This window comes from Canis aureus, chromosome 16 (assembly GCF_053574225.1).
Source record: "Canis aureus isolate CA01 chromosome 16, VMU_Caureus_v.1.0, whole genome shotgun sequence".
Lineage (NCBI taxonomy): Eukaryota > Metazoa > Chordata > Mammalia > Carnivora > Canidae > Canis > Canis aureus.
In genome coordinates this window covers 47319488-47337333 of record NC_135626.1, presented here as the reverse complement: position 1 = coordinate 47337333, position 17846 = coordinate 47319488, and the positions used below count along the sequence as shown (strand labels likewise).

Sequence of the window (17846 nt, the reverse complement as noted above, 5' to 3'; positions counted from 1 at the left end):
ACAGTTGAAAAGACTTGCAAACTCAAATACCTTTTTAGGCATCAAATAAGTAGATAATGGAAATGTTTAAAACAGGGAAAGTTGGGGCTTGTTAAACGAGGTAAAATTAAAGCGATTTGGATTTTTTTTTTTTTTTTAAGCCAGTGTGCCAGTGGAACAAAGTAAGGTATTGGTGTGAATTGCTTTTGTGAACGAGGCAGATAGAGGCCTGGGGGATGACAGAGTATGTTTTTGTTTTTTATTGCAAACCCACAATTTTCAAGTTTTGGATTAGACAGTTGTCTTACCATCCTAGTTAATTTTAATTTCTTTTAAAGTTTGATTCTTTGTTTTACCTTTTATTCATCATTTTATATTTTCTAGCCATTCCACCAAACAAAGAAAATACCTATTTAAAGCATTGTATTTCTACATTGGAATGTATAGAACACTTTAGCATATACTCTTTTGTTGTTTTACTTTGAGCCCATCAATAAAAGTGAAGAAAGTTCTATTGTTTTTACTTTACTTGTGAGAAAACTAAGGTTCAGCAGTTAAGTGGTTTATCCAAGGTCTATAGCAAAGCCAGGTCAAGCTCAAGTCTCCTGGCAACAGGTCGTGTTCGTTTTGCTACATTCCACGACCTCTGTAAGAGACTTACTTCTACGCTTACTTTTCTTAAGACTTTTTTTTTATGTACATATGTTAAGATTTTATTTATTTATTCATGAGAGAGGCAGAGAGGTAGGCAGAGGGAGAAGCAGGTTGCCTGCAGGGAGCCTGATGCGGGACTCGATCCCAGGACCCTGGGATCACGACCTGAGCCAACAGCAGACAGACACACTCAACCATTGAGCCACCCAGGTGCCCCATTTTTTATTTTTAATGTGAAAGACATTTGAAGATAAAAATTATGTGTATAGAAACTTACTAAAAATGTACCTAGTGAGAAAAGAGCCCGGATAGCAGAAACCTTCAAAAGACAGACCCAGGTCTAGACTTGGGTGGTGAAATTGCCAAATCTAGGCCATTCGATTCTCTTACAATGATCTAATACAGTTCTGTTTCTGTGTTCCAACACTCACCTAACATTCAATAATTAACACCAGTCACTAATATTTATTGCCATGTACTTTCTATATAATGTTAGCTGTTGTAATGATGATAATGTACATATATTCCAGGCCTATCTTTATAGGTTTTGCTTTAATGCTTACAGCAACTCTGTGGGGCAGGAATTCTTATTATGCTCATTTCACTGAAGAGAAAATTAAGAGTCAAAGTGTGTTATGCCCAAGGTAATATAGTGGTAGACCTGAGATTTAGACCCAGGCAGTCTGGCTGCAGAGCCAGAATTTTTAACTATTACATTCTGCTGCTTCAGTGACTGGCATTTGAGGTTGGTGAGATAATAAAAGTGATACTAGGGCAGCCTGGGTAATTCAGCGGTTTAGTGCCGCCTTCAGCCCAGGGCATGATCCTGGAGACCCAGGATCGAGTCCCACATCAGGCTCCCTGCATGGAGCCTGCTTCTCCCTCTGTCTGTGTCTCTGCCCCCCACCCTCTGTCTCTTGTGAATAAATAAATAAAATCTTTAAAATAAATAAATAAATAAAAGTGATACTAGTTCTCCATAGTGATTAGTTCTTTAATGAATCTAATGAGGGCCTTTCTGTAACTCTGTAGTATTTAGCAGTTCTTAATACACAGAGGATCACCACCACCACCACCCCTGCTTTTTGATTATGGTATAATTGTTACATGGTTATTTGGAAATTATTTACATTTTTTTAGATTTTATTTATTTGATACAGAGATAAAGAGAGCACAAATAGGGGTGGGGATGGCAGAGGGAGGTGAAGCAGGCTCCCCGCTGAGCAGAGAGCAGATTGGGGGCTTGACCCCAGGACCACCCCACCCACCCATCCACCCCCCCAGGTCATGACCTGAGCTGCAGGCAGATGCTTAACTGACTGAGCTACCCAGGCACCCCGATTATTTACATTCTTAAATTGAATATATCCTTTCATTCATCTTCATGTCTTTTCGTTTGGTTACCTTCAGCCTCTTCTCAAGGTTAATATTAAAAAAAAAGAAGAGGTGAAATGTAAAACATTTTATTGTTAGCAGCTAGGACAAAAAACTCTTTTAGAAATAGTTTATGTGAAAGTATCGGATTGGTCTTAAATTTCAACCATTGGCCTTTTTCTTACTTGTTTAAGTTATTTAACAAATCATTAAAAGATTGGATCCACTTAGAAGTTAAAGGACACAAACATAGAACTTACAGATACCCAACATGGATTGATATTGAACAACTCCTTAGTCATTTGAACATTGATTATTTGTATTTATTTATCTGTTTATTTATTTTAAGATTTTATTTATTTATTTGTGAGAGACAGAGAGAGAGAGAAGCAGAGACATAGGCAGAGAGAGAAGCAGGATCCATGCAGGGAGCCTGATGTGAGAGATGTGGGACTCGATCCTGGGTCTCCAGGATCCCGCCCTGGGTGGAAGGCAGGTGCTCAACCGCTGAGCCTGGGTCCCACAAAGATTATTTTATTGAGGAAAATGAGTCACAAAAGTCACATGTTCTACTGGCTTAATTTTGGTAGCTCTGACTGTCTCATTCCTCTGAGTTGAAAGGCAGCATTGAGGAGGTGGAATTCCTTTCTTTCCTTCTTACTTTCTTTTCTTTTCTTTTTTCTTTTTTTTTTAAAGATTTTATGTATTTATTTAAAAGAGACAGAGAGAGAGGGAGAAGCAGGTTCCCCACTGAGCAGGGAGCCTGATGTGAGGGTCAATCCCAGGATCCTGAGATCATGACCTAAGCTGAAGGCAGACAGGTTGACTGAGCCACCCAGGTGCTCCAAGGAGGTGGAATTTCGAAAAACTGAATAGGTAGGGAAAAAAAGGAGGAGGATGGTTAGCCATAGCATTGGACATGGAAGAATGGGAGAAAAAGGTGGGATGATTAGAGAATTGGGAGTAGTATTTTGTTGATAGTAATACCTCTCAAATAGCACTGAATTACCAGACATGTAACTTATCACATCCTACTTAGTGTGACAGTAAGAATCACGAATTCTGAGCCATTAAGATCATCTGATAGTTTCTGGTCAGTGTGAAGCCATTCAATGCATGCTATGTACAAGTTGGTGCATGGGAAACAATCAGACGCTATCCAGCCCTGAAGGAACTTAAAACCATTTAGGAGACCAGAGGTGCACATTAATAACTGGTTCAAGGTATAAAGGGATGTACCATAATATCTACGGAAGCAACATTATGTGCTTTGCCAGGTGCAGAACATTGAGCTGCAGTAGTGAACAGTATAGACATGGTCCCTGCTCTTACAGAATTTACATTCTAGTGAGATTAGGAAGACCATAAAGGTTAAAACAAAAAATGTTGGAGTCATTACAGAGCAGAAAGTCTGTGGTCTTGTGAGTTAAAGAAGGAAATACTGAATAACTACTGACTATGGAGAGTTATTTAAGAATGCTTTCCTGAGAAGATGACAACTAATGTTTTGTTAATATCTAGAGTGGTTTGTGGGATCCCTGGGTGGCGCAGCGGTTTGGCGCCTGCCTTTGGCCCAGGGCGCGATCCTGGAGACCCGGGATCGAATCCCACGTCGGGCTCCCGGTGCATGGAGCCTGCTTCTCCTTCTGCCTGTGTCTCTGCCTCTCTCTCTCTCTCTCTCTCTCTCTCTGTGTGTGTGACTATCATAAATAAATAAAAATTAAAAAAAAATATATCTAGAGTGGTTTGTGATTCAGGATGCCTGCGTGGCTCAGCGGTTTAGCATGCCTGCCTTCGGCCCAGGGTGTGATCCTGGAGTTCCAGGATCAAGTCCCACATCAGGCTCCCTGCATGGTGCCTGCTTCTCCCTCTGCCTCTGCCTCTCTCTCTCTCTCTCTGTCTCTCATGAATAAATAAATGAAATCTTTAAAAAGAGAGTAGTATGTGATTCTTTCACATGTAGAGTGCAGTTCTTTGAAATCCATACTTCTGGGCAGCCCTGGTGACTCAGCAGTTTAGCAAGCCTGCCTTCGGCCCAGGGCGTGATCCTGGGGTCCTGGGATTGAGTTCTGCGTCGGGCTCCCTGTGTGGAGCCTGCTTCTCCCTCAGCCTATGTCTCTGCCTCTCTCTCTGTGTGTGTATCTCATGAATAAATAAACAATATCTTTAAAAAAATAAAACCTAGGGAACCCTGGGTGGCGCAGCGGTTTAGCGCCTGCCTTTGGCCTGGAGCGCAATCCTGGAGACCCGGGATCGAATCCCACGTCGGGCTCTCGGTGCATGGAGCCTGCTTCTCCCTCTGCCTATGTCTCTGCCTTTCTCTCTCTCTCTCTCTCTCTCTCTCTCTCTCTGTGACTATCATAAATAAATAAAAATTAAAAAAAATTAAAAATAAAACCTATACTTCCGAATTAAAATACCATAACTACACTCTTGATTATATCACATGACTAACAGTAATTGCAAAAGTGACAGGTGATCATCAATGAACGGTATTTTGCATGTTAGCTATTTTTGTACTATATTTGTTGCCAGATAGTAACCATTTTCCTAATGGAAATTACTTTGATGAAAACAAAGGTGTGATTTAAACTAGTATTGTTTGGTGTAATGGAGGGAACATTGAATCAGGAGGCAAGAGCCCTGGGTTCTGATTCTGCTGTTAAGTTTTGTAGCTGCACTATTTGGTCCTTAATCCTTGTATACTCTAGAATGAGGTGATTGAATTTAGTAATCTGTAGCAGTCTACAGTTCAAGAGTCTTTGTTCTTTTATGATTTATTAGCCTTTAGCTTTGGAAAATTTATGGATTTGTTTCTTCTTTTCCTCTGATGGACATTTAGTCAGCATTTATCATACACATGAATCTATAAAGTTTGCCTAACTGATGCTCTCTCCCTTTGCATAGGAAACACTGTTACAACACTAGTAATGTATGTTTAAGATTTAATTATAGTAATCATACAGATTTTAGAGTTAAAGAAAGTTCAAATAATGTCTGTACAGTACATATTCTGTGCTCCATAGAAAATTCAGTTTAAACATTATCTTGGAAAATAACATTTTGAAAAGTACAAACATTATTTGTATCCTTAATTCAAAAACTAGTTAGTTTCTTTCCTCAGTAAAAGAATAGTACTAATGTACTATCCATGCATGTCATTAAAATAAAGTAAGTTTCAGGGCACCTGGCTGGCATTTGGTGGAGCATGTGGCTCTTGATCTTGGAGTTGTGAGTTTGAGCCCCACATTAGGTATAGAGATTACTTAAAAATGAAATCATTGGGGGGTCCCTGGGTGGCTCAGTGGTTTAGTGCCTGCCTTCAGCCCAGGGCGTGATCCTGGAGTCCCGGGATCAAGTCCCCCGTCGGGCTCCCTGCATGGAGCCTGCTTCTCCCTCTGCCTGTGTCTCTGCCTCTCTCTCTCTCTCTCTCTCTCTCTCTGTGTCTCATGAATAAATAAATAAAATCTTTTTTAAAAAAAATAAATAAATAAAAATAAAAATGAAATCATTAAAAATAATAATAATAAAAATTTCATTTATAGTTAAACCAATTTCAAAATAAAATCCTCTATCACTTCCAGTTCACTCATTGTTAATAATATCAGTATCATAAGTACTTGAAATTTTTTTGCTGTGGGCTGGTTTTGTTTTGATTACAATGTGTGGTTCTTAGTAGAATGGCTTATCTTAGTCCTGGTGTATTATCATTTAGGTTTATATCATTTGAATTTTGCTATTCCCATTTCCTAATGTGCACCCCCGGAGGAATATTCTGTATTTGCATACGAGATAGAGGTTACTGTCAGTTGACAAAAAGGGGTATTCCATTTGGATCAGTATCTGCTTTTAAGATAGTGCGTGTGGATATTCTCAGGTGGTCTTCATTTCCTTTAAGCACAATTATAATTTATTTTATTTTTTAAGATTTATTTATTTATTCATGACAGAGAGAGAGGCAGAGACACAGGCAGAGGGAGAAGCAGGTTCCGTGCAGGGAGCCCGACGTGGGACTCGATCCCAGGACTCCAGGATCACACCCTGGCCTAAGGCAGCACTAAACCACTGGGCTACCGGGGCTGCCCAATTTATTTTTAAAGGCATTGAAAATTAAGGGCTCCTGGCTTGCTCAGTTGGCAGAACAGGTGACTCTTGATCTTGGGATTGTGAGTTTAAGCCCTACTCTGGGCATAGGGCTTACTTAAAAAAAAAAGTTCAGGACGCCTGGGTGGCTCAGCAGTTAAGCCTCTGCCCTCAGCTGAGGGCGTGATCCTGGAGTTCCAGGATCGAGTCCCACATTGGGCTCCCTGCGTGTGTCCCTCTGCCTGTGTCTCTGCCTTTCTCCATGTGTCTTTCATGAATAAATAAAATCTTTTTTTATTATTTTTATTTTTTTTATTGAAGTTCAATTTGCCAACATATAGCATAACACCCAGTGCTCATCCCATCAAGTGCCCCCCTCAGTGCCCGTCACCCAGTCACCCAAATAAATAAAATCTTAAAAAAAAAAAAAAGTTGGATGCCTGGGTGGCTCAATCGGTTAAGTTGCACCTGCCTTTGGCTCAGGTCATGATCCTAGGGTCCTAGTATCAAGCCCCGCATCAGGCTCTCTGCTCAGCAGGGAGTCTGCTTCTCCCTCTCTATGTGCTCACTTGCTCTTTCTCTAATAAATAAATAAAATCTTGTTTTTAAAAAAGTTATTGAAAAACTGTTTTTTTTACCACCAAATATCCTTTTTATTTTTCCTCAAAACTTCATGTTTTAAAATATCTGTTATGGGGATGCCTGTTATGGGGTGGCTCAGTGGTTAAGTTTCTGCCTTCAGCCCAGGGCGTGATCCTGGAGACCTGGGATCGAGTCCCACGTCGGGCTCCCTGCATGGAGCCTGCTTCTCCCTCTGCCTGTATCTCTGCCTCTCTCTCTCTCTCTCTGTCTCTCATGAATAAATTACAAAAATATTTTTTTTAATTTTATTTATTTATTCATGAGAGACACACAGAGAGAGAGAGAGAGGCAGAGATACAGGCAGAGGGAGAAGCAGGCTCCATGCAGGGAGCCCGACGTGGGACTCGATCCCAGGTCTCCAGGATCACACCCCAGGCTTCAGGCTGCGCTAAACCGCTGCGCCACCGGGGCTGCCCCTACAAAAATATTTTTTAAAAAGTTTTTAAAATAAAATATTTGTTATGGTAACTTCATAATGAATTCATTTTCCCACTTTTATTCTTGAAAGACACGTGTGAGTGCCATCAGAGTCTTGGTTCTAAACAAGATAATCTGGTTACCACACTGAATTGATCAATTAGAATCCAAAGCCAAGACTTGATGGTTTTTTCAGGTGTTAAATCATTGTCCTACATTCAGTTTCTCATAGGCATTTTGAAATGTTAAAAATTCCTTGTGGGCACCACTTTGGGAACCATTGACTTAGGTAATCCACGGGAAAAGCTAGCATGGCCAAGAGAAGGAAAGACCCAAAACACTAGTGCTAGTGGTAGTTGCCCTTTGCCTCTGAAATGGATTTTTTCTTTTCTGTGTCAGAAACATTTCATTGTAGATGAGTTTATTTGGTTTTGTGTTGATGGTGATGTTTTCATTGTTCATTTATATCTTTTATTTTAGGAAGGAAGACTTCAAGAAGTCATTGAAACCCTTCTCTCTTTGGAGAAACAGACCCGTACTGTGAGTATAGTATAGTGAAAACTTCAATTATCATGAATTTCATTTAACAGTGTTCCATTAACTTGTGTATATTTTCATTTCTACAGGCTTCTGATATGGTGTCTACATCCCGCATCTTAGTTGCAGTAGTGAAAATGTGCTATGAGGCTAAAGAATGGGATTTACTTAATGAAAATATTATGCTTTTGTCAAAAAGACGGAGTCAGTTAAAACAAGTGAGTTCATGACTACATTTGCATTTAAATAAGAACTTTAGAAAACTGTTCTATGAAGCTGTTTTAAATTTACTGTTAAATCAGCATTACATTCTAGACGGTTTTTAAAAATTCTGTCCATATTTTCATGTCAGCTGTTTTTATGAGTTTTTTTTCTAGTTTTATATATTTGCATATTTTTCCAAAATTGTGCTGAATGTTGGTACAGTTTTGTTCTGTCTCCATCTTGCTCCATGTCTTCATGTTTATTATTTAATTTATTTAAAAAGATTTATTTGAGGAGCACTTGGATGCTCAGTGGTTGAGCATCTGCCTTTGGCTCAGGTCATGATCCCCAGGTCCTGGGATGAGTTCTGCATCAGGCTCCCCATGAGGAGCCTGCTTCTCCCTCTACCTATGTCTCTGCCTCTCTCTCTGTGTCTCTCATGATAGATAAATAAAATCTTTTAAAAATAATAAAAATAAAATAAAAAGATTTGAGAGGGAGAAAGTAAGGGGGGGGAAGGATGCACATGTGGAAGAGGAGTTGGGGGGGGGGAGAATTTCAAGCAAATTCCCCTCTGAGCGAGGAGCCTGACAAATCTTACAACACTGAGATCATGACCTGAGCTGAATGAAATCAGAAGCCAGATGCTCAACTGACTGAGCCACCTGAGTACCCCCATGTTTATTATTTTAAATGATTGTGTTGGGATCCCTGGGTGGCGCAGTGGTTTGGTGCCTGCCTTTGGCCCAGGTCGTGATCCTGGAGACCCCGGGATCGAATCCTACGTCGGGCTCCCGGTGCATGGAGCCTGCTTCTCCCTCTGCCTGTGTCTCTGCCTCTCTCTCTCTCTCTCTCTCTCTGTGACTATCATAAATAAATTAAAAAAAAAAATAAATGATTGTGTTATAATCCATCAAATTGATAATCTGTAATTTACTTAGTCATGTCTTTTATTAAACATTAATATTTATTTTGAGGCCATTTTTCAGACATTATTTTGACTTAATTTTGTTTAAAGATTATGTATGTTCTCTTTTGGAGTTTTGGGGAAGCTAGATTTTCTTTACTGTTTTCCCTGTTCTTTTGCTTGAGTTTTTGTTGTTTTTGTTTGGTAAACTCTACCTAATGTGGGGGTTGAACCTATGGCTGTGACATCAAGAGTCACATGCTCTACTGACTGAGCCATCTAGGCAGCTCTAACTATCTCAAGCAGAATGGGGCATCTAGGTGGCTCAGTTGGTTAGGAGTCTGCCTTTGGCTTAGGTTATGATCTCTAGGTCCTGGGATGGAGTCCTGAGTCAGGCTCCCCGCTCAGCAGAGAGTCTGTTTCTCCCTCTTCCTCTGCCTTTCCCCGATTCATGCATGCATGTGCTCTCTCTCAAATAAATAAATAAAATCTTTAAAAAAAAAAAAAAAGATTCTCTAGCATTTAAACAAATAAAAGCCTGGTTACAGTGGAATAATTTATTAAAAAAAAAAAAAGTAATTAACGTGGGGACACCTGGCTGACTCAGTCAGGGAGTGTGTGACTCTTGATCTCTGGGTTGTGAATTTGAGCCCCACATTGGGTGTAGTGATTACTTACAAATAAGATCTGAAAAATAAGAAGTTAACAGATTTGAGGCAATCTAGTACATCTGAATGTGAAATTCATTTAAATATGCCTTTTACCGCTCAGTTCTGTGGTTTGAGAGACCATCATAGAGTCAGCTGAGAGACTGGCATAAATGAACCATTGTCTTCCTCTGATTTTCTGAGAAATTAACTTTCCATGGGGTAGTTTAGAAAGGGCAATTTATTTAGTTGTTTCAAGGCAACCTGGGTTAAAATAATATGTGTTTTGTATAGTACTAGTATCATTCAAAACAGGTATCCAAAAATACAGATTATTAATAGAGTTCTAACATTTGAGAGTCAGTAGAAGGGACTATTTAATTCTGTTTTTTTTTTTTTTTAAGATTTTTTTTTTTTTCATTTGAGAGAGAGAAACACACAGAGAACAAGCAGGGGGGAGGAACAGGGGGAGAGGGAGCCCCCCCACCCCCCACTGAGCAGGGAGCCTGATGTGGGGCTCCATCCCAGGACCTAGAGAGCATGACCTGAGCCAAAACCAGACACTTAACCTTATCTGAGCCACCCAGGTATCCCCTCTGTTGCTTTTCTTTTCTTTTCTTTTCTTTTTTTAAAGATTTTATTTATTTATTCATGAGAGACACACAGAGAGAGGCAGAGACACAGGCAGAAGGAGAAGCAGGCTTCACACAGGGAGCCCGATGTGGGACTCAATCCTGGGACTCTAGGATCATTGCCTGGGCCAAAGGCAGACGCTTAACTGCTGAACCACCAAGACGTCCCTCTTTGTTGCTTTTCTGATTGAGAAACTGACATTTATATGTAAGATTCTTGGAAAGTGAAGAAATGTGCCAGGTAACCTCTAGTTCGGTACAGAATATAAATCACAAGTAATGGTAGTACATCTTTAGCAAGTGCCCTAAGGTGATTTATTTTTAAAAGTTATACACAGGGGCACCTGGGTAGCTCTGGTTGAGCATCTGCCTTTGGCTCAGGTCGTGATCCTGGGGTCCTAGAATCTAGTCCCATATCAGGTTTCCTGCAGGGAGCCTCCTTCTCTTCCCCTGCCTATATCTCTGCCTCTCTCTCTCTCTCTCTCTCACACATTAATAAATAAATTTAAAATCTTAAAAAAAGAAAAAAAAGAAAAGGTGCACACATAGGGCACCTGAGTGGCTCAGTTGGTTAAGCAGCTGACTCCGGATTTCAGCTTGGGTAATGATGTCAGGGTCATGAGATCAAGCCCTGCATCAGGCTCTGTGCTCAGCATGGAGTCTGTTTGTCCCTCTCCCTCTGCTTATCCCCTTCCTCACTCTCTTTAAGAAATAAATAAAATCTGGGGATCCCTGGGTGGCTTAGTGGTTGAATGCCTGCCTTCAGCCCAGGGCGTGATCCTGGAGACCCGGGATCAGGTCCCGCATTGGGCTCCCTGCATGGAGCCTGCTTGTCCCTCTGCCTGTGTCTCTATGCTTTTCTCTCTCTCTCTCTCTCTCTCTCTCTCTGTCTCTCATGAATAAATAAATAAAATCTTAAAAAAAAAAAAAGAAATAAATAAAATCTTAAAAAATAAAAAGAAGTTATATGCCCAGATAGCAATATACAGTAAGTGACAAAAAGCAGTGAGTGGTGCAAGGAGACATGAAAGGAGGAAGAGAAGGTTTTGATTAGGTTTGTTAGGGGAGGCTTCCTGGAGAAAGAGGAGTTTGAGCCTTCTCACAACTGGCTAATGGCATGACCACAACTGCAGGGGGCTCCCCCTTTCGCGGTGACATACTATGTCTTCTTAGCTCTGGAAAGTGCTTAGGGACTCAAAATGTGCCTCTCCTTTTCCCATAATTACTTTTTACCTAAAACTTTTCTTTTTGCTTTATCAGACTTAGAAAGTAATGATTTTCTTAAAATAACCTTTTCTAGATTGCTTAAAATTAATGGTTTCTAATTCACTGTCTGTCACTTGAGCCCAGGGGGTAAGCCTCACTCCAACCATGACTTACCTAATGACTTCTATTTTTTTCAGGTGGCAGCGTGATGTTCACTTACCGTTAGAATATTGATGGAATTGTTTTGTTTTGTTTTTCTTGTACCCCATCTGATTTCTGCTAATGTAGTTTTTGCACGGCTTTTAGAATTACTAAGTTGTATGCTCTTCTAGAAATCATTGTTATAATGAGTGTTAGAGGGATCTTTGGGAGATACAAGGTGTCCCAGAGCCGTACACTTATTGAAAGAGTTATATTTTACAGTAAAAACCTTCACCTTTTGGAACTCTTGTGTCTCTGAACATCCAGTTTTCCAGATAATTAGTAGTTTGACCTGAACTCCATGAATATTCTTTTTCAAGGAAATCTTTGCAAGATACACCGTGGGATTTTTTTTTTTTTTTTTAGCTTGATTGAAGTATAATTGACTGCAAGATTCTCTGTTTACTTTTCTGATATCTTAAAATACGTATTTTCTTGATGACAAAGAGTCCTAATTATTATTCTCAATGGTTATGATAATTGACTGATAATTGATAATGTTTAGAATCTATGTATATATTTTTTACAGATTTTATTTACTCATGAGAGACACAGAGAGAGAGGCAGAGACATAGGCATAGGGAGAAGCAGGCTCATTGCATGGAGCCTGCTCCCGTATCTCCCTCTCTCTCTGCTTATCTGTGTCTCTTATGAATAAATAAATAAAATGTTAAAAAAAATAAAAGAATCTATATTAGAGGTTGCAGACTATAGGCCGTGGACTAAATCCCACCTGCTAACTTTGTAAATAATGTTTCTGGAACATAGCCATCCATTTGTTATATATTGTCTGGTAGCTTTGTAGTTACAAAGGCAAAGCTGAGGGACGCTTGGGTGGCTCAGTGGTTGAGCATCTGCCTTTGGCTCAGGGCGTGATCCTGGGGTCCCGGGATCGAGTCCCACATTGGGTTCCCTACATGGGGCCTGCTTCTCCCTCTGCCTGTGTCTCTGCCTCTCTTTCTCTTTGTGTCTCATGAAGAAGTAAATAAAAAATCTTTTTTAGGGATCCCTGGGTGGCGCAGCGGTTTGGCGCCTGCCTTTGGCCCGGGGCACGATCCTGGAGACCCGGGATCGAATCCCACGTCGGGCTCCCGGTGCATGGAGCCTGCTTCTCCCTCTGCCTGTGTCTCTGCCTCTCTCTCTCTCTGTGACTATCATAAATAAATAAAAGTTAAAAAAAAAATTAAAAAAAAAATCTTTTTTAAAAAGTCTCAGATAATTAATTAATCTTAAAAAAAAAAAAGCAGAGCTGAATACTTGCCACAGAGACCCTGTGGCTCACAAAGTGTAACATACTTAGAATGTAAATATTTACCAAAATTTATAGAAATATTTTGCTGACCTCTGACCTAGATGATAGAATTAGAGCTAGAGGTAATGTAGTCCAACCTGCTTAAGTTATCTGTGAGGAACCTGAGCAGGGATACTGTGACCCTTCAATGTCACATTTTATTGAGGGGAATATGGGTGACTATGGCTCTTCCTCCCTACCCAGGGGCTGGAACTGCTTAACCTTCTGCCTCTGCTGCTGACTCTTTTCTTCATTTACAGTATCAGCTGACTATGGCTTCATTGTGTTCACAGCCACTGTGGAACTCACTTCTTTTTTCCCCCCTTTCATCTTCTACAACCTCTGTGCTTTTTTGCTTGGCTCCAAAAAAAGCTAGCTAGGAAGCCTTCTAATAGACATCCTCAAACACCCCTTTTGTGTAATCAGTTTGCTATTTGTAGTGGGGAGGGGTGACGTCTTTCCATCTGAGATTTTCCTAACCTTTTTGAGTTATTAATGGGTGTTTAGTACTTCTTAGCTATCAGAGACATTTTGAATATTTTTTTAAGCAAGCTCTACACCAAATACGGGGCTTGAACTCACAACCCTGAATCAGGAATGGCATGCTCTACCAACTGATCCAGCCCGGTCCCCCCTTCCTCTTTTTTAAAGATTTTATTTTATCACTATTATTATTTTATTTATTTATTTATTTTTAGAGAGAGTGGGATAGTACAAGTGAGGGGGGATGGGATAGTGAGAGAGGGAGAGAGAATCTGAAGGAAGTTCCATGCCCAGTGTGGAGCCCAGCATGGGGCTTGATCTCATGACCCAGAAATCATGACCTGAGCCAAAATCAATACTTGGACATTTAACCAACTGAGGCAGGGCTGCCTGGGTGGCTCAGTTGGTTAAGCATATGTCTTCCACTCAGGTTATGATCCCCAGGGTCCTGTGATCAAGCCCAGTGTGGGGATCCCTGTTCAGTGGGATCTCTTCCTCAACCCCTCCCCTTGGCTTGTGTGTGCTCTCACTTTCTCTCAAATAAATAAATAAAATCTCTAAAAAATAATAATAATAACTAACTGAGGCACCCCTAAAGGTTTTATTATTTTACTTGATTTTATTTCATTTCATTTTTTAAAGATTTTATTTTCTTAAGTAATCTCTGCAGCCAACATGGGGATTGAACGCACAACCCTGAGATCTAGAGTTGCTTAGGAATACTAGGTTTGAACATAGCATTTTCGTCAGTGAAATACATCCTTTTTTTTTTTTTTTTTAAGATTTTATTTATTTATTCATGAGAGACAGAGAAGCAGAGACATAGGCAGAGAGAGAAGCAAGCTCCCCATAGGGAATCAGTCCTCAGACCCTGGGATCATGCCCTGAGCCCAAGGCAGATGCTCAACCATTGAGCCACTCAGGCATCCTGAAATACTTCTTTTTAATTGTATGAGGAATGAACCTTACTCATGAATGGTTTTTATTATTTTAGGCTGTTGCAAAAATGGTTCAACAGTGTTGTACTTATGTTGAGGAAATCACAGACCTTCCAATCAAACTTCGGTTAATTGATACTCTACGAATGGTAACAGAAGGAAAGGTAAGTTTTCCATTGGCATAACTCAGTGGGAAGTCCTGTCTTTTCTATATTCAGAGATACTTATTTATGAAGACGTTATATCTATATATATACATAGATAGATTTTATTTTATTTTATTTTAAAGATTTTATTTATTTATTCACGAGAGACACAGAGAGAGAGAGAGGCAAAGACACAGGCAGAGGGAGAAGCAGTCTCCATGCAAGGAGCCTGATGTGGGACTTGATCTCCAGGATCATGTCCTGGACTGAAGGCGGCGCTAAACTGCTGAGCCACCAGGGCTGCCCGATAGATCTATTTTAAAATAACAAAGTAAAAAAATAAATAAATAAATAAATAAAATAACAAAGTAGATCATCACCTTGATTCAACCATTATCTTTGTATATTTCCTTCTAGTATCTTCCCATATGTAAATGAATATATTTATTTGTGTTTACATATTTTAAAGATTTTTTTTAAAAGATTTATTTATTTATGATAGACAAGAGAGAGAGAGAGAGGCAGAGACACAGGCAGAGGTAGAAGCAGGCTCCATGCTGGGAGCCTGACGTGGGACTCGATCCTGGGTCTCCAGGATTGCGCCCTGAGCCAAAGGCAGGCGCTAAACCGCTGAGCCACCCAGGGATCCCCAAGATTTTTTTAAGTAATCTCTGCACTTACCATTGGGCTTGAGCTAATGACCTGGAGATCAAGAGTTGCATGCTCTTCCAACTGAGCCAGTCTGGCACCCCCAAATGAATGTAATTAAATAGCCACAGTCTTGGGATGCCTGGGTGGCTCAGTGGTTGAGCGTCTGCCTTTGACCCAGGGCGTGATCCTGGAGTCCCAGGATCGAGTCCCACGTTGGGCTCCCCGAGGGGAGCCTGCTTTTCCCTCTGCCTGTGTCTCTGCCTCTCTGTGTCTCTCATGAATAAGTAGATTAAAAAATCTAAAAAGAAATAAACAGATAGATATTCATAGTCTTGACACATCCAGATTTTTCTAGGAATTAGGGACCTTACCCCATATTTACATGTAAAATGAATCAAAGATAAAAGTAATTCTTCACCCTGGCCTAGATCTGCTTGAGAAATCTATACTTGGGATAACTAAGGTTTCACTCTACTATTTAAATTAATAGAATATTGGAGTGCCTGGCTGGCTCAGTCAGCAGAGCATGTGATTCTTAATCTTGCAGTTGTGAGTTTGAGCCCCATGTTGGCTGTAAAGCTTACTTAAAAAAAAAATAATAGAGTATTCATAGTTGCAAGTTTAATTTACAAATTTCACTGTCTTGCCAGAATGTATTTGTATTTAATATGATCTCTTTGTTCTCCTAATCTTCTGTTTCTCTAAAAAAGACAAGTGTGAAATGGTGACTAAAGTAAATTATTTTTTTCTAGACAGGTGTTTGTGATGTGAAAATAAAAACTAAGCTTATATTTAACTTAACAGTTCAGTAATTTTTTTAAAAGATTTTATTTATTTTTTTAAGATTTTATTTATTTATTCATGAGAGACACACACACACACAGAGAGAGAGAGGCAGAGACATAGGCAGAGGGAGAAGCAGGCTCCATGCAGGGAGCCCGATGCGGAACTCGATCCTGGGACCCCAGGATCATACCCTGGGTTGAAGGCAGGTGCTAAACTGCTGAGCCACCCAGTGATCCCCTAATTATTTATTTTTTAAAGATTTATTTAAGAGAGCATTTGTGGGTGGGGGGCAGCAGGGAGAGGAAAAGAGAATCTCAAGCGGACTCCCCACTGTGTGGGGACTCAGCCCAACGTGGGACCCAGTCTCATGACCCTGAGATCATGACCTGAGCTCAAATCAATAGTCAGATGCTCAACTGACTGAGCCACCTAGGCACCCCAAGATTTTTTTTTTTTACGTAATCTCTACACTCAACATGGGGCTTTACCCACAACCCTAAGATCAAGAGTTTTATGCTCTACTGACTTAGCCAGCGGCCAGGCACCCTTAGTTCAGTAAATGTTTATTAAACACCTCTGTTGTGCTAGATCCAGAATGAATATGACACTGTTCTTTATCACCTCAAAGAGATGCATCATAAAAATAGTTACTGTGCTGTGTTTGACTCTTGATATTGGCTCAGGTCATGATCTTGGGGTCATGAGATTGAGCTCCAAGTTGAGCTCACCACTTAGCAGGAAATCTGCTTAAGATTCTTTCTCTGTTCCTCTGTCCCCCCACTCTACCCCTGCTCATGCCTGTTCTCTCTCTCTCTTTTTAAGATAAATAAAATCTTTTAAAAAAGAAAAGAAACATATGGGCATTTAGGAATGTAAAAGTAGTTTGTTATTCTTGGAGATTAAGGTTTTCTGGGGTGGATTGGGGAAAAGGGGTTGCTGCAGAACAAAGGCTAAAAGGATAAGGAAGCCTAAGCATGATAATTAGTTCTCTAGACTCCATTAGGCTATAGTTAAATTTTTGATGTTTAATTTGTTGGAAACTATAAACTCACTAACATTACTTATAACTGCAAAAAATGCTGGTAGCTTTAACAAGATCAATTATTTTAATTTAATTATTATTACTATTATTCTTTTTTATATTACTATTATTCTTAAACAACCTCTACACCCAGTGTGGGGCTTGAACTCATGACCCCAAGATCAAGAGTCACATGTTCTACCAACTGAGCCAGCCAGGTGCCCCTCAAATAATTCTTTTAAGGGCACTGTTCTATTTTTTCTGCTATTTAATATAGCTTAGGATTCTGTTATTCATTAAACAGTGATTTCATATTTAGGTGCTTAAAGCAAAGCTACAAAATATGAATAATGTTCTTAAAATATATGTGATCGTGAAGGTACCTCAGTGGCTAGGTTGGTTAAGTGTCCAACTCTTGATTTCTGCTCAGGTCATGATTTCAGGGTCATGAAATCAAGCCCTGAGTCAGGCTCTGTTCTAAGTGGGGAATCTGCTCTAGATTTTCTCTCTCCCTCCCCCCCTTCCTCTCCTCCCTGGGTATGCGTGCGTTCATGCATGCATGCATGCATGAGCATGTGCACCCCCCTTCAAATGAATAAAAATTTTTTTTAATTATGTAATTGTGAAATGTAAAATGTCACACAGTTGTATTTGTACAAAGAGGATAAAGTACACAATAACTGCATGATAAATACCATTAGGCTTAGTTTGAATAATAGTTCAACTGTATCTTTAAATGTTAACATATTTCTATGGAAATTTTGATAATATAAATTTCTCATATTTGTAGATTTATGTTGAAATTGAACGTGCTCGACTGACTAAGACATTAGCAACTATAAAAGAGCAAAATGGTGACGTGAAAGAGGCGGCCTCCATTTTACAAGAGTTACAGGTAAGGAGATGCATTTAGAATGAAAATCTTTATATTTAGTCGGCAGTATGTCTTATGGAAATAGCTTATTTTGGCATCTTTAAACTTTTTCAAAACTATCAAGATTAAGAGTAAGTGCAGTGGAATATGAGGTTATTCAGGTACCTGAAAAT

At 39.8% G+C, this 17846-nt stretch overlaps 1 protein-coding gene across 2 annotated transcripts in view; it reads left to right on the top strand.

Moving 5' to 3' along the window:
• Positions 1-17846, top strand: part of PSMD12 (proteasome 26S subunit, non-ATPase 12) — a 35559-nt gene that overhangs the window by 2753 nt on the left and 14960 nt on the right. For both annotated transcript variants that reach the window (XM_077853732.1, XM_077853733.1), the window contains exons 2-5: positions 7630-7689; positions 7776-7904; positions 14252-14359; positions 17590-17694. In XM_077853732.1, the coding sequence (XP_077709858.1) occupies positions 7630-7689; positions 7776-7904; positions 14252-14359; positions 17590-17694 (402 nt within the window). The remainder of the gene's footprint in view (positions 1-7629; positions 7690-7775; positions 7905-14251; positions 14360-17589; positions 17695-17846) is intronic.